Source organism: Esox lucius, chromosome 8 (genome assembly GCF_011004845.1).
Source record: "Esox lucius isolate fEsoLuc1 chromosome 8, fEsoLuc1.pri, whole genome shotgun sequence".
NCBI lineage: Eukaryota > Metazoa > Chordata > Actinopteri > Esociformes > Esocidae > Esox > Esox lucius.
In genome coordinates this window covers 16,216,920-16,242,508 of record NC_047576.1, presented here as the reverse complement: position 1 = coordinate 16,242,508, position 25,589 = coordinate 16,216,920, and the positions used below count along the sequence as shown (strand labels likewise).

The 25,589-nt window shown below is 40.2% G+C and overlaps 2 protein-coding genes across 3 annotated transcripts; both read right to left on the bottom strand.

Annotated features, from left to right (window-relative positions):
• LOC105006957 (Fc receptor-like protein 6) lies at positions 1-4,710 on the bottom strand. Of its 2 annotated transcripts, none has more exons than XM_020048941.1 (8): positions 4,494-4,710; positions 3,124-3,162; positions 2,609-2,908; positions 1,505-1,807; positions 1,136-1,390; positions 996-1,037; positions 792-879; positions 1-206 (listed from the first exon to the last, which is right to left on the bottom strand). In XM_020048941.1, exons 1-8 carry the CDS (start codon positions 4,675-4,677, stop codon positions 41-43), a joined length of 1,377 nt encoding a protein of 458 aa, XP_019904500.1. In that variant the 5' UTR covers positions 4,678-4,710; the 3' UTR covers positions 1-40. The 2 variants fall into 2 exon arrangements, with proteins under 2 accessions (XP_019904500.1, XP_019904501.1); XM_020048942.1 differs by having other exon boundaries at positions 2,609-2,866.
• Positions 4,711-6,126: 1,416 nt separating this feature from the next.
• Positions 6,127-25,459, bottom strand: il12rb2 (interleukin 12 receptor, beta 2a). The gene is made up of 16 exons (XM_010865696.5): positions 24,977-25,459; positions 24,450-24,612; positions 23,614-23,871; positions 23,183-23,297; positions 20,862-21,055; positions 20,341-20,483; positions 18,157-18,313; positions 11,559-11,626; positions 10,430-10,631; positions 10,135-10,320; positions 9,929-10,030; positions 9,691-9,837; positions 9,433-9,573; positions 9,047-9,116; positions 7,809-7,887; positions 6,127-7,703 (listed from the first exon to the last, which is right to left on the bottom strand). Exons 2-16 carry the CDS (start codon positions 24,562-24,564, stop codon positions 7,242-7,244), a joined length of 2,439 nt encoding a protein of 812 aa, XP_010863998.2. The 5' UTR covers positions 24,565-24,612; positions 24,977-25,459; the 3' UTR covers positions 6,127-7,241.
• Between the last annotated feature and the right edge of the window lie 130 nt (positions 25,460-25,589).

The following is a 25,589-nucleotide window of genomic DNA, read 5'->3' as shown; positions in this document are numbered from 1 at the left end:
TCAAAATCTCAGTGAAAACAAGACAGCCACTACTGTGTGTTTAGCTGACTGTGGCTGGGTACTGCTGCTTGTCCAGCAGGTTGGCCATCTCCATCCAGGCCAGGTCCCACTGTACCTCAGTCCCATCCTGTTTAGTTTTGGGTGCTTCTACTGGAGGTGCCCCTTCTTTCGAGGACAAACAGCTGCGAGTGCACCACATACGCCGCCTGGAAGCCAGCAACAGGCTTGTTACAGACATACCCACACATCCTTTTTCTGCCTGCAGCTGTTGGTTGGGATTGTCTATTATTCAGTGCTGATGTTTGCTGATAACTATTTTTTTGATTAGGGTGTACTTACTACTACTGAGTTGTGTGTTCCACCTAGCTTCTTAAAATGTATGTGCTTACTTAGGGTGACCACAATTTCAAACCCTGGGGCTGGGCTATATTCACTGTCCTGTGTGTTTTTCCACTCCCTTGAGTTTTGATGAGAATTGTTGCTCTGCTAAGCAGTTCAACACAGTTGTTTGTTTGTCTCCAACTCATATGTGGAAACATTAATGTATTATTATTATTATTTAAATTGTTTTGAAAACCGAGACAATTTGCTAGTGAATGTCAAAAACCGGGACACTTTAATGTTTTACAGATATTTCTCGTAACCTGGGACACCCAGCTTGAGACCGGGACAATCCTGGGCCAACCCATAAATTGGTCAACCTACACTAACTGTAAGTCCCTCTGGATACGAAGTGACCAGAATGTAAAATGAATGAAACAAAATATTAGTTGAATATAAATTTTACTAACCTGAAATGACAAACCATTATTAAAATCAGAAGAATGACCAACAGGATTCCCAGAATGCAGCTGGATGGCACCACCCATTTCCAGGTACCTGATTGAGGAATAGAAGTTGTACTTTAGAAATATGTGTGTATGTGTGTGTGTGTTTATGTGCTAGGAGGGGGTTGGGATAAAAACCCTGTTATGTACTGTATGTAATCAGCTTACCTTCAGTTTGCAGTGGCTTCCCATCATCTGAAGTCAAATGGCCTAAAACAAAGGACCCCAAAATCTATTCAACATCAATGTCAATTAAATGTAATCTATGAAGTAATGGGATTCAGTCATGAACAACCAAAAGCTCTTACTTCTAACAGCCAGCCAGCTCTCTGGGCTCTCCGACTTGTCCTCTGGGTCAGCACACTTGTAGAGGCCCTCGTCTGCACTGGTCACATTATCTATTACCATCTCTGTAACATTCAGAGAACAAATCTCCACTCCATCTTTGTAAAAGGTGGTCTTGATCGGCTTGTGGATCCAAAAACGACAATGCAGATGCACACTGTCTCCCTCAGAGACAGGGTGTGCAGGGACCATGATGATCACTGTTCCATCTGTAGGAGCTAAGAGGAAACAACTAGTTAGATATTGTGCAGGTGCCATTGTTCAATCCATCCCCAACCAAATAATCAGAAAGCCATGTTTCAGCCACCAGTGATACAGCTCGTCTAGCTCACAGCTCACTGTGATGGTGACTGAATTGCTGCGCCGCTTGCCACTCTGACACCAGTACAACCCACTGACTCCACCGTCAGGAGAAGGGAAACTGCATGCTCCAGGAACTTTGTCACGGAGAGTGCCCTCTTGTGCCTGACATCCAGGCCTTGCGTCAAAATCAGTGAGCTTCTGCAATGTCCAGTTTGTAGAGTTACTCTTTTTGGAGTTGCTCCCAGACACAGCTGGGCACTGGAGAGAAAAACTGTTCCCTTGGAAGTGCTGTCTGCTGCTAGGGATTACGGACAGTAATGGGGGCATCCACTCTGATAGAGACAAGAGGGGACGACAGTTCCAGGATTAATAACTATCACTGAGATAAACCACAAAATGGCTCTCATTATTAGTTTTCATACATTTTAATGAAGAAGCAACCATTCAACAACATTCAGTTCAATCAAAAACATTTGTTCCTAATCCTTTTATACATGAATGAAAATAAACACAAAATAAACAAAATGGACACACCCGAGCACTGCTGGAAGAAAAGTCCAAGACAAAACAGACAGCTACTGCTGGCACAGTGTTCTTGCTCCCTCCAATACAACAATGTGAATGTGGTCTTTCATTATATCTGATCTATAACTTCGTTTGAGGGAATTTTATTTTCTGCTGATTTCAAAATAATTTTCTCTCCCATATCCATATTAAACTAATCATCAACGCTGCAATGTATTTTTATAAGCTGTTACCTCTAGTGCAGGTCAAATGAGCAAAGTACATTTGTAATTTAACATTGACATTTAGAAATCACTTATTATTGCACATGAAAGTGCAAACAAAATGTATCAAGTTAAAACACACTGTTTTGTGGAAACACTTTGCTGTCATAAAAATGCGAAACATTTCTTTATATATCTTTTTTTAGTACTTGCATTACAGGCTGTCAACTGTATTGAAACCTGTCTTATAAAAAATGATTTGGCCATAACCAATTTGAATGAGTCTCTGAGACTAATCAAAGTCAAAGGGGTTATCAGTTCATTCATGCTAATATCAGTGGACATATTGCCTCCACCCAAATAGATTGATTGGAGTGATTGGAGTGGAAGTGATCATTTACTCACCTGACACAGTCAGATGGACACGGTTACTGAGTAAGTGTGTGTTGGACCCATTCCGCTCAGCTTGACACCAGTAACTGCCACTGTCAGCCCTGGCAACCGCAGTAATGAAGTAACTGTCACCAATAACCAGATGCCTAGCATTTGGGGTCCCACGTTTCTGAACTTCGTCTCTGAACCATTGATAAGTCCAGGACAAGTTAGCGCCAGCTCCCACACTGCATCTCAGGGTTACACACTCCTTCAAAAATATGGTTGATCCTGGGGGCCAAACAGACACAACTGCCTTGATACTGGCAAACCCTAGAGAAACAGGGAAGCTTGTCATTTATGAACATTTCTGTGTGTGTATGCAGTGCTGGCTCTAGCCTTTCGGGAGCCCTAAGCAAAATTTGATTTGGGCCCCCTTTACCCTAGCGTTTGGGGCCCCCTAGCAGTTAAACGACATAAGCAGTCGTTTATGCCTAGAACCGTCCCTGTGTGTACATGAGTATTCGTATGTGTGTTTGTGTGTCTACCTTCAGAGTCGGTGTTCTGAATCATCAATACTGTTATACCTGGAAAAAAAATGGACAGTGAAGTTAACAGGGGGAAGGTTTCTCTGTTTACTAATAAGGAGAAGGTTAACTGAGCATCAACAACGTGACAGTAGTGTGTGCAGTAAGGGGAATGGTAAACAGTCTCTAATGAGACTGTAGATGCCTATCAAGCCCATGGGACAGAGAGGAATGCACATGTACAGTATTTCACAAAATTGAGTACACCCCTCACATTTTGTAAATATTTGATTATATCTTTTCATGTGACAACACTGAAGAAATTACACTTTGCTACAATGTAAAGTAGTGAGTGTATAGCTTGTTTAACAGTGTAAATTTGCTGTCCCCTTAAAATAACTCAACACACAGCCATTAACGGCTAAAGAAGCTGAGGGGTAAAGGTGATGGACTGGCAAAGCATGTCTCCAGAACTAAACCCTATTGAGCATCTGTGGGGCATCCTCAAACGGAGGGTGTAGGAGCGCAAGGTCTCTAACATCCACCAGCTCTGTGATGTCGTCATGGAGGAGAACTCCAGTGGCAACCTGTGAAGCTCTGGTGAACTCCATGCCCAAAGAGGTTAAAGGCAGTGCTGTAAAATGTTGGTGGCCACACAAAATATTGACACTTTGGGCCCAATTTGGACATTTACACTTAGGGGTGTACTCACTTTAATTGCCAGCGTTTTAGACATGAATGGCTGTGTGTTCAGTTGTTTTGAGGGGACAGCAAATTTACACTGTTATACAAGCTGTACACCCACTACTTTACATTGTAGCAAAGTGTAATTTCTTCAGTGTTGTCACATGAAAAGATATAATCAAATATTTGCAAAAATGGGGTGTACTCACTTTTGTGAGATACTGTATCTAATAATGTTAATGTCTTCTAGGGGGTAAGGAATTTTTCATGAGATAAGTCAAGTCTGACATTCAAATGTATCTGGAATAAACAGCATCTACTGCTGTGTCAGAAGACCACATTTTGATGCAGAAATTATTGTTTTTAATGGGCATAAAATAATGGGCATAAAATAAAACAGATAGAATAGAAAATATATAATCAAATATTTACAAGAATGCGAGGGGTGAACTCACTTTTGTGAGATACTGTATGTCCTTTTTTTCATTTCAGACTCTTTGCTTCATAAGCAACACTCCAATCGACACACAAACTAGTCATGTTGCTTAGAGCATAAATATACATCAGTACATACTGAAAGCTGTACTACCATTTAAAATGTGTTATAATGTAATGCATATCAATACATGACTATATTGAAATGTATATGAACAATTAAAACAGTTTTAATCAGTGCATTGAGGAAATGAAAATATAGACATGCTCACCCAATAAGGCAGAGACAGAGAGGAAGTTCATCCTAACCGGAGTGGAATTATTGTGGTACACAATCAAAAACCTGACAAGTGTCTTTTTCTTCCACTGTCCCACTCTCTCAAACAGCCTGAAAAACAAAAGTATCTTGTGATAATTTTCTGTGATAATTTTCTCACTCACTGCCACACATGCCATATGCAAGTGCTTCAGTCCTCAAATGGATGTACAGGTCCCTCTCATGTGCAGATTAAATTTGTCACTTGGGGTGGGCTAGTTAACATCTAGAAAGTCTGATCAGACAGCACAAGGACAAGGCGGAGCTTTTGGACTTCCCATCACAGAAATCACCCCACCCCCGACAGAGATGGCCATCAGACCAGGGAATAGGATGTAAACATATCCGCCACTTTTTGCCACTGGCCATACACACACAACTACCATATGCCATGAAATGAATAGGAGCGTAACAGCAATACAACTGGTCAACACCCTGTTTTACACTTCTAAAGCTTATTTAATAAATGTTACTTAAAGACTTGAAAAAATACAAAGTTGAATGTGAACCCAGTGTTGGGGGGGGCATGTGTAATCTCGAGGTGGCTGTGTTTACCACTAGTCTAACCTTCTCTTATTATTTGGGGTGTCTTTTCTTTTGACATCAGCTTTTCCTTTATCGTGTTGTCCTTTTACTCTTCTCTCTTTTCAGACAATAACAACTCTCTTGTGTTCCTCGCTGTTCACATCATCTTGTCCTGCATGCTTCCCTTCCTTCATGAGCAAGAGTGTGTGTGAGTGCATGTACACAGGTCCACATGACCTCTGAGCCCTCTGTTTGGAGTGCGCCTGTTTACTGGTAATGCATCCTGTAATCACAGCCATGGGAAGATGGTCCAGAGATTTAGGGCAAATGAAAAACAGCTCAGAAAACTAAAATCTCTAAACATTCACTGTATAGCAGCTGTACGTCCTTCAGCGATCCAGCGGCCTCATCTATTAAGCCTGTACCCACATATTTGTGCGTTAACCATGCGTGCAATTACTACATGTGAGGGATTTATCAATATGAACCAGAGTGCTTGAGATTGTTTGTAAATTAACACAAATCCATGACCATCTACATGAACAGTGGCAAGTGGTGGAATCAGGGAACTGCTTCTCAGACGTTGGCTACTATAAGGTGTAAACTGAAAAGTAAGTAAATAATGTTTTGATTTTAATTGTTTATCCATTAAGAATGTATACAGTGTACATTAACAGGCTATGGTATTATATGTTACCATGTAAGTTAAATTGTAGTCTTGTTAAACCATTGTTGAAGTATCATAACAAAATGAGATAATAGGATATCATATAGGTGGCTGATCCTCTGAAATCAGTTTAGCCATCTGCATTTCTTGGACAGATGGAACCATTTTGCAGAAAAGTAGAGTGGCTCAGCAGACATCATTGGGCATTTAAAAACAAACATATTTTATCGAGGCAAACAAAGATCATTAATAAAATGGTGCACATACATGGGCTATACCCCTTTGTGTTTGTGCAAAGGGAACTTTTCAATAGGACCTTCACAGTCTGGCATTTCATCTTGGATGAGGAAGCCGATATTTGCCTAATCCACACTTTCCATACATTATTGTCCAGCCAGTTGGTCAGAAGGGGTTTATTTGTATATTTTCAATATAGACATAAAAGTGCCATCCTAACATTAGAATGTTAACATAATAGACATCCACTCAATTCATTTGCAGTTGATATGTGATGTGCAAAAGATGCTGCTGAATGTGGTGGTAAAGAGGCAGTAGAAAACATGATTCATTCATTGTGCAGAACCACAATTAAGGTGTTTGTACTTAGGCTACATAAGGGAGCTGTAAAGGGTGGGAGGCCTAATGGAGATTGTTGAGTATATCCATTTAAAGAACAGCATATCTCTCAAAGTTAAAGACACTTGCCCTAATCATTGTTATATGTGGATTGTGTCGTTGTACAACCCCATTTCCAAAACATTTTGGACGCTGTGTAAAATGTAAAGAAAAACAGAATGCAATGATGTGCAAATCATTTAAATCCTATATTCAATTGAAAATAGTACAAAGACAACATATCAAATGTAGAAACTGAGAAATGTCCAAATGAACACTATGAATTTGATGCCAACAACATGTTTCAAAAAAGCTGGGACAGGGGCAACAAAAGACTGGAAAAGTTGTGTAATGCTGGTGGAATATGTCACAACTAATTAGGTTAATTGGCAACAGGTCAGTAACATGATTGGGTATAAAAAGAGCATCCCAGAGAGGATGAGTCTTTTGGAAGTAAAGATGGGGAGGAGTCACCACTCTGCTTTCTGTGCCTATGAACTGGGTGAAATATAACAGCAAGTTATATTCTATGACCCTTTTGAGTAACTCAAGAAACATCATTTTAGTGTACTGTAATGCCATATAATGATTCTTGATTAGTGAGAATTAAAGTTATGGAACCATTGTGATTGAAACATGAATTGCTGAGACATATACCTTTTGTGTCTTTGGTAATTAGTCTTTGGTAAATCCCAGGCATATAAATTGTTGTTTGTGGAAGCAGAGTTCTAGTTAGAACTAGAATAGGATTGTAGTGGTTGATGGAGGCATTGACGTTCCAACTTTTTGGCGGGACCCAAGCTATCTCCATATGCTTGGATGTCCTTGCAATGCACTCATCAAATCCAGGGTCATTACACAACGTTCTCCTGGCTTTATATTTTTTTTTGAGAAGTCTCAGAACCCACTGCAGTCAATCCTGACTGAATCCAGAGTCAACTTCCCCTGGACTGGCACCAGATGGTCCAGGGGCAGACACGGAAAAAATACCATCTCACCAAAACATTCCTGCTCATCTTCATCCACCTCCTCTCTCACAAGGAGGTGTGTTGAAATGTAATCTACATTTATATCTGTTCCTTGGGTGTCCTGAGTCTGGCCGGAGGAGCCTGACTCCTGGGAGAAGCTTTGCAGGTAAGAGTTCTGGAAGTAAGCTGTTGCTGATGGGTCAGTGACAGGACTCAACTGGGGAGGAATGAGGTGTGAGGCCCCTTCTGCAGCTCTAGAGATTTCAGTGGGCTGTGCAGGGTTCCCTGAGCACCAGCTTTCCTCAGGCAGCTCCTGGACCTCCACGGTCTCTGGCTCGTCCTCCTCACTGATGCTGGATTCACTGACATACAGCTGGAGGGTCAACCCACCCTGGGGGAGACCAGAAAGGATCAGAATTAAACGGGGCACAGCTGATTGAAATGAAATAGAGTATGTTTGTGTGATTGTGTGCATGCCCATTTGCACATTGGGTACCATTTCTTTGGCACACTCCTTTGCCCATTTGCTGTTGGCAGGATCAAGGACAATATCCGGTATGAAGTAGTGGCAGACCCTGAGGAGAAGAGAACATGGAAGAGTCAGGAACAGCATACGCTAATAACACAGTCAATGGTTGCAACCTGGTCTCAGGGGACTACGTAGAATATTTTACGTAAATCCATGGCACCTGATTTCAAATTATATGTTACGTTACATTAGATTACATTACAATGTGCAACCAAAACATATAATACATAACGAATTGGCTAAAACGTAAAATGACATATGAATGCTATTACAACGTATAATATGTTACGAATGCTATTAAAACATATAATATGATACGAATGCCAGTCAAATGTATCATATTTCATGAACGGTACAAAAACGTATAATTCTTTACAAATTTTCACAAAATGACCTAGCCATATTTTGGCAACCTTCGGTCTGAAGGCAGGCTCCCTACCCACTGCTCCACACAGGGTTTATGGATATTAGCAGACGAGTAATGGCCTTACCAAGGTCGCTACAATATGTAGTAAATGCATTTTAACATTACAGTTAGGTTAACGCTAGGTATCATAGCACTGGGGTTAAGGTTAGGGTTAATCTCTGTAAAGCACTTTGTGACAACTGCTGTTGTAAAAAGGGCTTTATAAATACATTTGATTGATTGATTGATTAATGTTAGATATCACAGCACTGGGGTTAAGGTAAGGGTTAAGGTTAGATACCACAGCACTGGGGTTAAGGTTAGGGTTATGGTTTGGGGTAAGGTTAGAAAACAAAAAAGGTTAGGTTAAGGTTTGGTTGTGGTTAGGTATGACAGCACTCGGGATCAGGTTAGGGTTTGGTTTAAGGTTAGGTATCACAGCACTGGGGTTAAGGTTAGGGTTATGGTTAGGGTTAGAACAAAAATCTCTTGTAACATATTAATGTTCTAACACCACTACTCTCCTCCATAAACAGAAAGTTCCTGATTCGATCAGTGGGTTGAATACCTGGCTGTAAAGTGGAAGCATCCAGGTTTGAAACACGGCATACCTTTTTTTCTGGATTATTACTCTAATGTTACGTTACTTAACATATTTTACAAATTTGGCTGTCACAGATTTATGTAAAATAGTCTGTGTAGTCTCTTGAGACCAGGTTGATCAGTATGTCTATTTAATTTTGTTGTTTAGTCACTAGTGACTCCCAAAAGAGACTAGATTTCCAGTTCTTGCTTTTACCATCGTTTTAGCAGGAAACAGACCAGGGCAACCAAGCAGGAGACCACTATCGTGACATACCAGATGTTCTCTGAAAGCAAAGACACATTGGTAGGTAAGAGACACACAATGGGAATGTTATACATATATTGAACCCTTTTTATAATCATATGGGAATCAAACAATAAATCAAACACTTGTTTTACATTAATATTTTGACATTTATGTGAATATGAGTTCAACATATTCTATTGTTTAAACCGCTATTTCAGTTAATCAACTCCATCCAAATACAGCTACGCACAAGAGTAGGTTTAAATAGTAAAGTGCAGTATATTACTTGCATAACCCATTACATTCTAAGAGTTTATTCTGGTGAAGAGAGTTTTGAATCTTGATTCACTCACGGTTAGCAATGATGAAGAAGGAATGAGATGATCCATGTGGACCCTCTCCTGAGCTGGTCCAAGCGGACATCCATAGGTAGTACGGCTGATCGGACTGGGCCAGGCCAGTTATGGTGTAGGACCTCTTTGATGCATCACAGTCTAGAACACAGCCACATTTCAAGAACACAGTATAAACAACACACACAGACAGACACACTGACACGTTTCTGAAGCACAAATGCACTTTTTGGGCTTGACTTTTTTTTGTCTCCATACCGTAGGATGTGATCTCTTCCTTTTTCAAATAGATGGTGTATTTTCTGACACACCCTCCCTGTTTTCCCAGAGGGACCTCCGACCAGGACACTGTCACTCGGTCTTCGTTCACCCTCACCTGGACGTCAGATGGACTTGCTGATGGTGCTACAAGACAAAGACACACCACCAATAAAAAAACCACTTTTCATGCCGTTCGGTTGATGTGAAACCAGGAAATATACATCTACTGTCTTACCTGATTCGTTGGTGCTGATGTCCTCAAATGGGGCTCTGCCCATTGCCTGCTCATACTGGACATAGACTGCTCCCTCATAGCACTCATATTGCTTTATGTCATCTGCACAAATAAGAAAGAGCGAGAGAGAAAGAGCACCATTAACACTCAAGGTTCAAATAAGACCTAATGCAGTGTTAAGCTGGTCACCCACTGGCTAAGTTTACCTGCTACGGTATGGTATTCATTAGGACCCAGTCTCTTCCACCTGAGCTCCTCCACCTGTTTGCCTTTAGGGAACCACTCAACCAGGTAGCCTCTAACAGCTGCTCCTGCAGTACTAGGCCTGGTCCAGGAGATGGCGAAGCTGTGTTTATTGCAATGGCTACTCTGCACGTTTTCAGGGGGCTGGGCTGTGAAAGGAGCATGTCACGCAGTCAGCAGTTACTCTTTCCGCATCAAATACTGAGTAAGTAATCAGTAAGGTTTATGAATCACAAGTTTATGAATGTTTTGTCTTACCTGTTCTAAGGGGAATGATGACACTGGTAGGTGGCGAGGAACCTCTGGAGTTCAGGGCATAGACAGTGACATTACAGCTAAGGCAGGATGGGACTAAAAATGTAGTGGTGGAGGTAACGTTCTCCGTCATCCCTGTCTGGAGGTTATGAATTATAACCTTGTAACCTGTGATTCTTCCTCTGGCGTCTAAGTTGCTCAGATTCTGCAAACAGATTCAGAATGCATCATACCAAAGGTCAACAGCCTATGCAACTACCACACTTGAAGCAATTATAGAAGTGTCCCTCAATGTTGTACACCTCTGAGCTGAATGATTGGAGGTACATTGTTATGAGATAATGTAAAAAACTAATATTTTTAGCATCACTGTTTGAATTAAACATTACTCGTCTACTTTGCCTTTGTCAAAGTTTTTGTTATGCAGACACATTCTGTTTCATATAAACAGAGACACTAAAAAGAGCAGTGAATGGTTTTCTTTTTTCTTTCAGGCCATTTTTGAATTTATACACACATAGTGTATACTCAGCATTTTAAAGAGTCTCCATAGTTATCCTTTGCAATATTTAGTTAACATGCCCCTATCCCCCTGTTGTCCCGCTACTCCATTCAGAAACTCTACTGCTGCAGGAGCAACTAAAGCGTGCAAGGCTACGTATAAGGGATCTGTCATTTCTTTGAAACTGCATCATCTATTGTTTCTTGTAAACTGAAACCCATGCCTGTCTTGCCCAGGTTTCAGTCTCACATATTATTGGAGAAGAACACTGCAACCCTCTAAGGGTGAGGTTAAGGGAAGGGGGTGAGGTTAGATTAGGGGGAAGGGGATGTTGAGTGGAGAGTGTCCCGCTTCAGAAGTGGGCTGAATATGACCTTTAGCTAGTGTACCGGAACGAGTGATGTGACAAGACCACAAGCGGTAGTTTTGAGATAACACTTTACACACCTTCAGTGAGAGAGAAATACTAAGAAAACTATATATATATATATATATATATATATATATGAGTGAGAGAAAGCAAAAGAGACAGAGAGAAAGTGTAGAGAAAAACAGAGAGAGAGGAAGACAGTGAGGTAGTGAAAGGATGTAACAGGGATGGTTTTTAAAAACATTAGTTTAAAGGCTCACCTTCCAGTGTAAAGTGATGTTGGAAGTGGTTGAAGTTGTATACCACACATCCAGGGCCTTAGCTGGTGCTGTAAAAGTACACAAATATTTAATTTATTGCAACACGTAGCTGTGGTGGACAATGTGTCCCTCCAAAAGTTGATGTAAGCTCACAAAACGGATTTACTGATATTCCCATAGTTTTTTGATAGGTTTGTTTTATGTATGCACTGATAAAGTATTTTTCTACTACGATGTTTCCAAAAATTTTGGGACACTGCATAAAATGCAAATAAAAACAGAATGAAATGATATGAAAATCATTTATCCCTGTATTGTATTGAAAATAGTACAAGGGCAACATATCAAATGTTAAAACTGGAAAATGCCCACATTAAATTTGATGCCAGCAACACGTTTTAAAACCATCAGGAACAGGGGAATGTTTACCACCGTGTTGCATCATCTCTTCTTCTAACAATACTCTGTAAGCCTTTGGGAACTGAGGAGACCAACTGCTGGTGAAATGTTTTCCCGTTATTGCTTGATATAGGATTTCAGCTGCTCAACAGTTTGGGTTCTCTTTTATAATTTTTTTTGGTTCATAATGTGCCACATGTTTTCAATGGGTGACAGGTCTGGATTGCAGGCAGGCCAGTTTAGCACCCGGACACTTTTACTAAGGAGCCATGCTGTTGTAATACGTGCAGAATGTGGTTTGGCATTGTCTTGCTGAAAGAAGCAAGGCCTTCCCTGAAAAATACATCACCTGGATGACAGCATATGTTGTTCTTAAACCTGTATATATTATTCAGCCTTTATGGTGCCTTCACAGATGTACAAGTCACCCATGTCATGAGCACTAATGCACCCCCATACCATCATAGATGCTAGCTTTTGAACAGTCCATGATTCCCAAAAATATTTTTTATTTGTCAGACCACAGGACCCTTTTCCACTTCGCCTCAGTCTATCTTCAATGAACTTGGGCACAGAGAAGGCGATGGCGTCTCTGGATTTTGTTTATGTTTTTGTTTATGTTTTTTCTTTGCATGGTAGAGTTTTAACTTGCATTTGTGGATTCAGCAACGTATTGTGTTCACAGACAATGGTTTTCAGAAGTGTTCCTGAGCCCATGCTGTGATTTCCACTACAGACTGTTTCACATTTAAGAATAACATCCCAGAGAGAATGAGTGATGAAACCCTCCCCATCTTCACTTCTGAAAGACTCTTTCTCTCTGGGATGCTTTTTTTTATACCTAATGATGTTAATGATTTGTCGCCAATATACCTATAAAATTGTGAGATATTCCACCGGTTTATTCTTTAGCATTACACAACATTTCCAGTTTTTGTTGCCTCTGTCCCAAATTTTTGCTGGCATCAAATTCAAAGAGGACCTATATTTTCAAGAAACAATAAAATATCTAATTTTCAACATTTGATATGTTGTCGTTGTATCATTTTCTATTTAATATAGGGTTTAAATGATTTGCACATCATGGCATTCTGTTTTTTTTTTTCTATTTTAAATAGTGTCCGAACTGTTTTGGGAACAGTGTTGTAGAATCATTATTAATGGGTTGTATGGACAAGCCATTAATAATGTTGTCAGATGTGTGTTTTCATAACCATCTGACAACTAATCTGCAGAACATTACCTCATTTGTTTTTTCTCAACAATGTGTCACATTTTGCAGACACTTCTATCTAGAGAAGTAAGCAAACTGCCAAGAACAGGGACCTAATTATGTATTTCTCTTTTTTAAACTGGACTTCCTATGTAAACAAAATGAGAACTAGATGGATCCAGCAGACACAGAAAAAACGAAATTATTATTAACACCACATCAATAGCATCATTAAGTTGAATTCAGATGAATGACAAATAGATTTCTCTGGAAGGGTGCTTATCTGGTTGAACTCATATTTCTTGGTATTCCATAAAAGGAGAGTTGATCGTTGCTCACTTAAAAGAAGGCAACATCAAGGTTTTTTGACCAAAAAGACCAAATCCACCAAGAGAAAACCACATGGCAAGGTCAACCAGAACTATATCAGCTACATATTTCATTAGAAGTTTGCATTTTATCAAGATTATTGGTAATCTGCTCAACCTCATAGCAACCACACGACACATGGCTTGTTTCATTGTCTGGTGTGTTATTTGTACGTTGGTTTGTCTAGTTAGGTTGCTATATGTAAGACGTGACTCTCTACATGCTTTCTGTTCAAAGAAAAAGGAATCCTATCAATAATCAGGAAATTATATAAAGGCATTTTTCTGGCAGTGCACACACACCAACACATACAAACACACACTGATACTCATAAACACAAACAGGCACACACAAACACACACTGACAAAAAAACAAAAACACAGACAGGCACAGCCTTGGGTTGTGTGGCTTACAGAGGAAGATGAGTGATGATAGGGAAATGGGGTGAAATTGTGTAGAGGTGACCACACTTACATTCTGGGTAGCAAGGAGAGATGCAGCGACACATTCACAATTAAAGAGTCTCTGTCTAAGTTAAACAAGAAACCAACCTTTGCTGGATGTTAGTATAGCCCGAACAAATGTTCTTTTGCAACTGGCCATTTTAATAGTTATTAGGTCATTTGTGAATGACATTGATACAGTTAAACTTACAAACGTTTCTTACTAAGTTTACCTCCACCACAAATAGTGGCTACGTATTGCGTTTGCCACTGGTCGTTTTAATAGTTTATTAGCCAGTAATAAGCTTTACCGGCATCTACTAAATTACTGGAATAGTCATAAGAATTGAGCAATTGCGAGTCTCCCAAAGCTATTTCATTTCATGGCATAAGAATGTATTTTCATCTTTCATGGCAAAACAATTTACTTTATCTTTCATTTGTGAATAACATTTATACAATAACTATCAATAAAGGTGATGATAACACAGTTTTTCATCAAGTGAAATGATGAGAGAATCGTGGAATCTACCAGAAATAATTAATAAATGTTGTTGCTCTCAATAGATACTAACTTAGGTCTTCCACTACGCCACAACATTACATGTTTCAGCAGTCGCTAGACTCCATTGTGGATTGTGTTAAACTGACTAACGTTTCTTATTAAGTTGACCTCCAACATAGCGTCTATGAACTGTATTGCTTTTGCCACTGGACATTTTAACAGCTTATTAGCCAGTAATTGGCTTACTAGTATCTACTAACTTCCTAGGAATAATAATAATAATTTAGCAATTGCTAGCAAGACTGTAGATGAACTTTACCATTCCAGAAACAGTCACAATATAACCATATACAGTTTCAGTTAAGGCTTAATATAACGTAATTACGTTGTTAAGCCAGCAAATGTGTTTGTCTATCCTGACCCAAAACGCATGCACTGATGCATACTTTGAAAATCCACCACAAACAGTCGCAATATAACCATAAACTGTTTTATTTCAGGCTTACTATAATGTAGATAGTAACGGTTTTAGCCAGCAAAGTTTTCGTCTATGCGGAATAATTAATAATGCATACTTCGCTTCGCCTGCAAGGATATACGATGTTAGGACCTATAGTTCACAAGTTCACTTCTCTAACCACTACGCTATTGAACAAGAGGTAGTCAGTCAGTCAGTCAGTCACTCAGTATAGACATTCGCTCTTGTTAGCCGGCTCTGCTTACGCGGTCTGGCAAAAAGTTGTACGTTAGTTGTTTTTATATGGAGGGAGGCAGGATGTTTTCCTTTTTACTTCACTTTGACCCTGAAAGAAATGCTGTATGTTTTTTCCTCCCATTAAGTTTTCCTGATGAAGAATCTAAAAGTCCTTACATTCCAAATGCTTAGCAGGGTGGGAAAGTGGTCCAATTCACACACTTACTGTATCAGAAGACCTCTGACCAAGCTCAATCCTTCTGATCTGGGCGATTAAGCACTAACACAGTGCTTCAATTCTTGAAATGTTTTCACATTTTACCAACTAAGTTGACTGAGAATGCATTCTCATTTATAGCAACTACCTTAGTTATATGCAGGGACAAGGAATAGTTACAGGTGGAGGACAGGGAATCGTTACAGTTGGAGGGCAGGGTATGAATTAGTCAAATTGAAGCTGTGGATGATAATATGTAGGGCAAGATCAGAAATGTTGCCAGGTCACCAGAGTTCACACTTCTACTGTTATGATAAGTACTATGGGATCTGTTGTGACCACAGAAAGTCAGCAATCTCACAGTGCTGAAAGACAGAACCCTACACAAGGCATTATATTAATTACTGCTTAGGGATAGCTTCAGACCTGAGGAAAGAATGCCGCCTACATGCCCTCCAACACTACTTCTAGCTGCATACAGGGACCGACCAAGACTGACCATGTTTAGCTTCAAAGGCAAATCAGCAGTGGGATGCTGGGTTTTATGCCACTGGCATGAATTCTGCAAAATAATGTTTGAATCATTTTGTTCGCGAAATGCCATTTCAAGGCATTTGAAACAAAGCAGCCTTCTGTAAAATTTTCCTTTTTAATATTTATTGCTTTTCATTTATATTTGAAACTAAATGCTTTTACACTTTTACTTAAGAAGTATATTGCTGGTGACTTTCCCTTTTACTTGTGCATTTATTTGTAGAGGTATAGCTATCTTTACTCAAGTATGAAAAGCAAAGATACTCAAGTATTTAAGCAATGTTGCTGGATAATCACCATACGATGCTACTGTTATTACTACAGACCTTCGTCATTTCCCTCTGTATGACAATGAATGTGTGATAAGGTGTTTCCAGTAACAACTTTATTATACTGGCCTGGGATCAGTTTGACCTTTCTTGAATGTTGCATAGTGCTATACATTAGTGTATACGTGATGGTATGGTGTGGGAAATGCTTATCTGACACTATCCCTAAGGTTTCTACACACAATGGAAACAGTTGGCGTGTGTAGACTGGTTAGACTGGTGTAGAAGGTTATAGTGATGATGCTTTAGGCATATGAATGGAGGGATAATCAAGCTATAACGGTTCTGAAACTGTTATTTCATACTAAGTGATGAAAGGAAATGGGCATGAGAAACTTGTAATTATTGGAGAACATGTAAAAACTATGGAAGGTCAACATTGTAGACTCATGCTGAATAAACATGGCTCTCCCCTAACTTCCGGTTGCATACATTTTGTTCAAAGACAAAAATTGACAGAATCTAAAAGTGACAATATACACTGCTAAAAAATTTTTGGGATCCAATAATCATCAAAGTATAACATCAAGTCAATTAAACTTCAGGGATATCAATCTGTCCAGTTAGGAAGCATAAGTGATTGTGAATCAATGTCACCTGTTTTGGTGCAAATGAAAGTGACAACAGGGGGACTGGAGAGACAACAGCAAGACAACACCCAAAAAAGGGAATGGTTTCGCAGGTGGTGGCCACAGACAATTGCTCTCTCCTTATCCATCCTGACAGATTCTTCTCTAGTTTTGCGTTTTGCTAGTGTTCTTGTCACTACTGGTAGCATGAGGCAGTACCTGCAGCCCATTCAGGTTGCACAGGCAGTCCAGCTCCTCCAGGATGGCACATCCATACATGCTGTTGCAAGAAGATTTGCTGTGTCTCCCAGTACAGTCTCAAGAGAATGGAGGAGATACCAGGAGATGGGCAGTTACACAAGGATAGATGGACAGGACCGTAGAAGGGTATCAACCCAAAAGCAGGACAGGTATGTCCTCCTTTGTGTGAGGAGGAACAGAAGGAACACTGCCAGAACCCAACTAAATGACCTACAACAGGCTACTGGTGTGCATGTTTCAAAGTTGCCATTGGCTTATTGGTGGCCTCTCTGATCAGTCTCCTTCTAGCTTGGTCATTCAGTTTGGAGGGAGAGCCTGATCTATGCAAGATCTGGGTGGTGCCATACGCCTTCCACTTCTTAACAATGGTTTTATCTTTCCTCCAAGGGTCAACACCGTTGAAATGTTTTTAAATCTATTGCCTGACTTGTGCCCATAGCTATATATCTTTTATCTTTTGAAAGTACCGTTTTGCTCATAATGGATTCTATGCTCTTAATTGCACTCCTAAGCAGTGGAGTCCTCTATGACCAACTGTTTTCATTCTGATCAAATTAGTCACTACAACTGATTAAATATGGAAGCTAATTACCTTGATTTGGCATCTGGAAAGTGATTAGTTATACCTCAGAGAGTTCGCGATTGCAGTCACTTATCCAAATAGGGGATTTTACTGTTTAAATCTTTTTTTTTGATTTTTTTTCTCCACTTGGATATTGAGGGTTACTGTGTGTAAATAAAGCCGGAGAACTTTTGATTTTATGTTTTTTTTATTTTATTTCAGGCTGTAAGGGGATGGTGACTTTGTATTCCCACTGTACCATAGGGGCAAAGAAGGATGTCAAAGCAGCAGGATATCCATCCATTTGTGCTATGATATGTAAAATAAGCTGAACTGGTATTAAAACAAATACATATAAATGCTGTAAAGCAGTCAATGATCTCTAGTGTCTGAGTACACTGATGTACCATCACGCATCCAGTATGATGAATCCAAAGTTATCATATATTGCTATCTATCCCTGGTCACCAACACGTCATCCAGGAAGTGTTAATGTTCTTACCCTCCTCCTCTGTCTGGTTAAATAGAGATTTGCTCCAGTCGCTCCAGAGGCCTTTTGAATGGTTCAGTTTTACTCTGGCCTGAAACTCGTACAGCGTGTATGGTTGCAGAGACATAATGGGCAGGGACACATTGGACTGGTTCCTCATTGAACCTACCTGTGGGGTAAAGGATTCAGAACACAGTATTACATCTGCAAGAGTGCCAAAAGAGGTGCTACACATTTATAACACATGTATAACACATGACAAAGGTGGTGGGTCAACATAGACATAAAATGGAATGACTACTCCAAAAGAAAGACATATGGGTCTAGGTTGTTGTTTCGCAGTATAGCTGCGTCATTGACGACAAATGTTAAAATCCTGTCAGTGGCATATCAACAGTGCACAGGAATCCTGTGAAAGCTGGTGTGAACTGATACTGCAATGTTCGTGATACATGTCAGACAGGGCTGTTTTGTCTTGTCAAGCTTTTAACATCTCCTTGTAGGAAGATGTTGTAACCTCAATTGCGGCTAAAAATTCCTGACCTTTGGCTCTCCTGAATCTTCTTGGGTGTAGTGCACTGAGGCCATATTGGCATGTTGTACACAACCTTTCAAGTTTGAGGTCACTCAGAAATCTCTTCATATTCTTCATTTTTTGTAGATTCAAATCACATCAAATTGATCAAAACTACAGTGTAGACATTGTTCATTTTGTAAATGACTATTGTAGCCGGGAACGGCTGATAATTTAATGGAATATCTACACAGGCGTACAGAGGCCCATTATCAGCAACTATCAGTCTTTAGACAAGTTGACAATCAGGAGCATCAGCAATTGTGGGTTTGATTACAGGCTCAAAATGGTGAAAAACAAATAACTTTCTTCTGAAACTCATCAGTCTATTCTTGTTCTGAGAAATGATGGCTATTCCATGTGAGTAATTGCCAAGAAACAAAACATACAATGCTGTGTTCTGCTCCCTTCACATAGCAGTGCAAACTGGCTCTAACCAGAATAGAAAGAGAAGTGGGTGGCCTTGGTGGACAACTGAGCAAGAGGACAAATACGTTAGAGTGTTTAGTTTGAGAAACAGATACCTCACAAGTCTAGTACTCACAAAACATCAGTCTCAATGTTAAGAGTAAAGAGGTGACTCCGGGATGCTGGCTTTCTAGGCAGAGTTGTAAAGAAAAAGTCAGACTAGCCAATAAAATAAAAGATGAAGATGGGCAAAAGAAGATTGGACTGAAGAAGATTGGGAAAACAAGTGTTATGGATAGACAAATCTAGGTCAAGCATGGTGGAGGCATTGAGGTGGTCTGGGGGTGTTTTGGTGGTGGTACAGTGAGAGATGTGTACAGGGAAAAGGGAATCTTGAAGAAGGAAGACTATCACTCTATTTTGCAGCACCATGCCATCCCCTGTGGACGGCACTTTATTGGAGCCAGTTTCCTCCTACAGCAGGACTATGACCCAAAGCACAGCTCCAAACTATGGAAGAACTATTTAGGGAAGAAGCAGTCAGCTGGTATTCTGTCTATAATGGAGTGGCCAGCACTCACGCATATTGAGCTGTTGTGGGAGCAGCTTAACCATATGGTACATAAAAATTGCCTATCAAGCCAATCCAACTTGTGGGAGGTACTTCAGGAAGCATGGAGTGAAATCTCCTCAAATTACCTAAAAACATTGGGTACAGCTAGAATGCTAGAATGCCTAAGGTCTGCAAATGGAAGATACTTTGACGAAAGCAAAGATGAAGGACAATTATTATTTCAATTAAAAATAATTTCAATCATTTGTCAATTATAATATTTCCTATTCAAACTCATTACATGTATGTATTCATGGAAAACAAGTAAATGTTTAAGTGACCCCAAATCTTTGAACAGTAGTGTACATAACACAACATTCAACTGGAGGGGAAACACATAAAACTTTAAATGAAGAAATGTTTTTGCAAGACTATGCAGTCTACCACAAATATAAAGCAGGAGGCACCAATTTGAAAACCCCAATCAAATGTGCTCTTGCTTCTGATTTAAACTAAAGGTTTTGTGGTTTTGGGGAATATGTTATGCAAGTTGTACTGTATGTGCTTCATGGGGGGATTGCAACGTCTTGCAAAGCGTGACTGGATTGCATGAGGTCAAGTGTAGCAAGTAACATTTACAAAAGGTGATGTTGGTTCTTACAGTGTGTGATATCCATGATTTCGTTTCCTGTGCTGCTCTGTACCAGACCTCCAGGAGAAGAGTTCCCTGAACCCACTCTACGCCAACCTCACAGGCACGTGAACAGCACTTTACCTGAGATACAGCAGGGGGTGGGGGTTGTACTATAGAGAGAGCAAGAGAAAGAACTGTCAAAATGGGACAAAATTAGTCTTTTTGGTGAGCTAGATGATTTTACTCTGTTGAGGTAAAAGTGCTGCAGAATTTGGCTCCTGAATGCTCTTCATTTAAAAATAAACCTTCAACCATGCCAGTATGCAAATTTCTAATGGTGCATTGTTATATATATTTTTTATATTAAACTTTTTATATTTTGAATAATATTAATTTGTATTTGCAACCAAAAGAGCCATGACTAATAAATGCATAGTTCACATTGGCTTAAACAAGTGCAAAATATGTTATATTGCGGTTGAATTAGAATTGCATAGCCACAGTTATAAGATATGTGATCATTCTTTGGCCCCTTGAACCCAAATTACCAATTTGGTCGAGTTTGAAGTTGAGTGGGGTGGATTTAGCAGAACCCAGCTTGTTAAATGAGTTGGCCCATACTGAGTAATCTGTCTGGTTAGAACCAGACACAGAGAAAATAGCTGAGACAAGACCAGGATCAGAACTATAGTCAAATCCAGGGTAGGACACAGGTGCTGCTGTGCTGTTCATAGCTTTCACCCTGAAACACATAAAACCCATGTTATTCTTTAGAAACTGTACTGAGTAGAATATGCAGATCCCACAGCTTGAATTATTCTAGATTATTTTCAATTTCATATGTGCATATTCCATCTGTTTTATTTTATTGTCATCTTATGCCCATTAAAAACAATAATTTCTGGGGTATAAACTTTATGATGCCAAAAAAAAAAAAGAGGATGCATCAAAATGTGGTCTTCTGACACAGCAGTAGATGCTGTTTATTCCAGGTACATTTGAATGTCAGACTTGACTTGCCTCATGAAAAATGTCTTACCCCCTAGAAGACATTAATATTATTAGATACAGTATCTCACAAAAGTGAGTACACCCCTCACATCTTTTGCAAATATTTGATTATATCTTTTCATGTGACAACACCGAAGAAATGACACTTTGCTACAATATAAAGCAGTGAGTGTACAGCTTGTATAACAGTGTAATTTTGCTGTCCTCTCAAAATAACACAACACACAGACATTAATGTCTAAACCACTGGCAACAAAAGTGAGTACACCCCTTAGTGAAAATTTCCAAATTGGGCCCAAAGTGTGCCCACCATTATTTTCCAGCACTGCCTTAACCCTCTTGGGCATGGAGTTCACCATAGCTTCACGGGTTGCCACTGGAGTCCTCTTCCACTCCTCCATGATGACATCACGGAGCTGGTGGATGTTAGAGACCTTGCGCTCCTCCACCTGTTTGAGGATGCCCCACAGATGCTCAATAGGGTTTAGGTCTGGAGACATGCTTGGCCAGTCCATCACCTTTACCCTCAGCTTCTTTAGCAAGGCAGTGGTTGTCTTGGAGGTGTGTTTGGGGTCAATATCATTTTTGGAATACTGCCCTGCGTCCCAGTCTCCGAAGGGAAGGGATCATGCTCTGCTTCAGTATGTCACAGTACATGTTAGCATTCATGGTTCCCTCAATGAACGGTAGCTCCCCAGTACAGGCAGCACTCATGCAGCCCCAGACCATGACACTCCCACCACCATGCTTGACTGTAGACAAGACACACTTGTCTTTGTACTCCTCACCTGGTTGATGCCACAAATGCTTGACACCATCTGAACCAAATAAATGTATCTTGGTCTCCTCATACCACAGGACATGGTTCCAGTAATCCATGTCCTTAGTCTGCTTGTCTTCAGCAAACTGTTTGCAGGCTTTCTTGTTCATCATCTTTGGAAGAGGCTTCCTTCTGGGATGACAGCCATACAGACCAATTTGATGCAGTGTGCGGCGTATGGTCTGAGCACTGACAGGCTGGCCCTCCTCCCCTTCAACCTCTGCAGCAATGCTGGCAGGACTCATATGTCTATTTCCCAAAGACAACCTCTAGATATGATATATAGCACATGCACTCAACGTCTTTGGTTGACCATGGCGAGGCCTGTTCTGAGTGGAACCTGTCCTGTTAAACCGCTGTATGGTCTTGGCCACCGTACTGCAGCTCAGTTTCAGAGTCTTGGCAATCTTCCTATGGCCTAGGCCATCTTTATGTAGAGCAACAATTCTTTTTTCAGATAATAAGAGAGTTCTTTGCCATGAGGTGCCATGTTGAACTTCCAGTGACCAGTATGAGGGAGTGTGAGAGCGATAACACCAAATTTAACACACCTGCTCCCCATTCACACCTGAGACCTTGTAACACTGACGAGTCACATGACAATGGGGAGGGAAAATGGCTAATTGGGCCCAATTTGGACATTTTCAGTTAGGGGTGTACTCACTTTTGTTGCTAGCGGTTTAGACATTAATGGCTGTGTGTTGAAGTATTTTAAAGAGGATAGCAAATTTACACTGTTATAAAAGCTGCACACTCCCTACTTTACATTGTAGCAAAGTGTCATTTCTTCAGTGTTGTCACATGAAAATATATAATCAAATATTCTTCAAAAGACGGTGTAATTTGTAACAATGACAAGTTTATTTCCATGCTCTCTTTTTGCTGTCTTGCCTTGTCATAGAAACCAATTAAGTTGTTGGTAGATGAACACTTGATCACGAAAGCTGCTCTGCTCCAACAAACATGTGATTCCTCAGATCCCTTATTATACAACGCATGACACAGGATCTGCACCTTCTCTTTCTCTTGAAAACTCACCAGAGCTCTGAGGGAGTATTCATTTTGGTTTCCACTCCTCTCATCCATGTGCATGTCACCTGTCCAAATTCTCCTTTCTGGATACAAGCAACTTTTTCTGGAGCACTGGGCAGATCTGTGAGGTGGATTTAACCAGCTGTTAGTCAGTGTTGCATTGGAGGTAATATCTGAGGGCGCAACCATATAAGCAACTCTTCAAACCTACTTGGTGAAAAGATGACACACAGCATGTGTGACTAATTACAGGTTGCGGTTTTCATATTGTACCAAAAGGCCCATTTTTTTATCTCTGTGTCAACTTTAACTTTACTTCCTCAGCCCTGAGCTCAAACTTGGATATGTATTCTGGTCACTGTTGACACTATGGTTTTCTATGTGATGCCTTTGAATCGCAGAATGCTATGTAGCAGAGTATACAATTCCATACATACATCCAACATCAACGTCGAGTCCACAAGGTTCAGGTTCTCCGTAACACTTGCAGGTGTATGTGGTCTCCTTACGTATATCGGTCACATTAAGGAATATGGTTGTAGAGTTGTAGTGCTGTACTTGATGTGTTTGGATCTTGTCAATGTACATCGATTTGGTAGCTCTGCAGCTGGCCAGATAGGTACAGAACACCTGGAAATTGGAGCCAGAAAGAACCAGGTCCCCATTGCTGGAGAAAGCAGTACACGGCTTTTCAGCTGGAGGCACAATAAAACATGGACAATGGTTTATACCTCATTGGAGCATGAACATAATAGTACACTGAAGAGTATCAAAAACACTGAAAACACTGGAAGGGACATACATTTTAGCGACAATGTTACATAGGCAGAGTCGAGAATCCTACAAGACGCTGGTTTCTGGAGAGTTACAGGGTGTGCATGTTTTGTTCAAGCCTAGCTTTGACATACCTGATTTTACCAGTCTAACGAATGAGGACGGTTGATTTGTATGGTAAAATCAAGTTTTTGTGCTGGGCCTGACTAAAAGCTTATGCTCTGTAACTTTCCAGGACCAGGTTTAATGTCTTGCCATGCAGAGAAATTTGACAGCAAGAGGAAATCAATTAGAGAAGTGAGACAGCGAGAGAATATCAACCAACTAATTTTATTAGAGAGACATAGTTAGGGAGTGTTTATTAAAAGACCAGAAGAAATAACATCTTCAGCAATGTAAGAATCAAAATATTTTGACATGCAACTACTAAGAAGCATCACTAAGGAAGAATATCTTATCTCATTAGTAAACCAACATGATTGATGGACAGACAACTTACCTGTACTGGACTCAATGGTCCCGAGCAAATGGATGAGAATGATGATAGACCAGCAATCATGGAGTGAATGAGACATTGGTCCTCTTGGTTGTTCACTATGAATATTGAGCTTCATTCCCTTTGTATTTCATAACTGAATGTCCATGTGGGTCATTCAGGATCACTATGGAGATAATAATACAGCAATACTAGTGATTTAATGTGTCTATGTGGAAATGTCACTTTAAAAAACAAATGACATACCCTATTTATGTTTTTGGCAACAATACAGACTTATAGAAAATCCAATACAATATGATAAAATTGCAACGGGTCAGGAATGTCTTCGGGATTATAGACCCTGCCTGATGCAGTACCGCATGTGTGTCTCCCCATGCCTGGGGAGCTTCAGCATGACGCCATATAGATTATTGATTAAGAGAAGTATTTGCATTAAAATCGTTGATACTGGACTACAATAATCACCTGTTGTTTGTTGTAAAATACTCCATGAAGATTGTCTGTAAAAAAAGACAAGTACCACTCACCCAGCTCCGACACCCTACGGTTGATAACCTCCGACCAAACAGCATTAATTATCACAAGATGTTCCCCTGATTTTCTTTCTTAAATTGCTCGTACACTGTTGCAGATGTATTATGTGCTTCTCTTCCTTCACGTTTCTAAGTGTGTAATAATCCATGCAATGTGTCAAAGTGGTTTGGCTGAGACACATGTCAGTTGACATTTGACTAAAACCAGCCCTCCTCTCAGTTCCTCTGCTGTGTCCTATGTGGGTTCAACAAAGCATGGCAAGTAGCCTAAACACATCTAAGCCCAATCCTTAAACTCAAGTGACACAGTCTCTGACGTGAGCGATATGCGCACAGGGATATCCCCTCATTTGAAGATTAATATCTCAAGAAGTTCCAACAGAGGATCTCCTCTCACAAGAATTGATGGCTGCATCTAGAAAGTCCAATGTTCACTCTGTTCCTCTCAGACTGAATTTGGTGATAGTTTTTATTACAAACGATAGGTAAAGGCAATATGGCGAGGACCTTTCTTAAAAAGAATTTTTTGGGGGGGGGGGTCAGTCAGACTAGTGAAACGCCCTCAGTTTTGCAAGTACACATGGAGGAAGTGAGTGCTCTTTCAGGA

Excerpts from the sequence above, each read along its gene's own strand:
- il12rb2 (XM_010865696.5), bottom strand. The coding sequence starts at position 24,564 with ATGAAGCTCAATATTCATAGTGAACAACCAAGAGGACCAATGTCTCAT. Across the intron at positions 21,056-23,182 it reads AATACTCCCTCAGAGCTCTG|GGTGAAAGCTATGAACAGCA; the intron begins GTGAGTTTTCAA and ends TATGTGTTTCAG. Across the intron at positions 10,632-11,558 it reads ACATCACTTTACACTGGAAG|AATCTGAGCAACTTAGACGC; the intron begins GTGAGCCTTTAA and ends ATCTGTTTGCAG.
- LOC105006957 (XM_020048941.1), bottom strand. The coding sequence starts at position 4,677 with ATGGCATGTGTGGCAGTGAGTGAGAAAATTATCACAGAAAATTATCAC. Across the intron at positions 3,163-4,493 it reads CTCTGTCTCTGCCTTATTGG|GTATAACAGTATTGATGATT; the intron begins GTGAGCATGTCT and ends TTTTTTTTCCAG. Across the intron at positions 1,391-1,504 it reads AGTCACCATCACAGTGAGCT|CTCCTACAGATGGAACAGTG; the intron begins GTGAGCTAGACG and ends GTTTCCTCTTAG.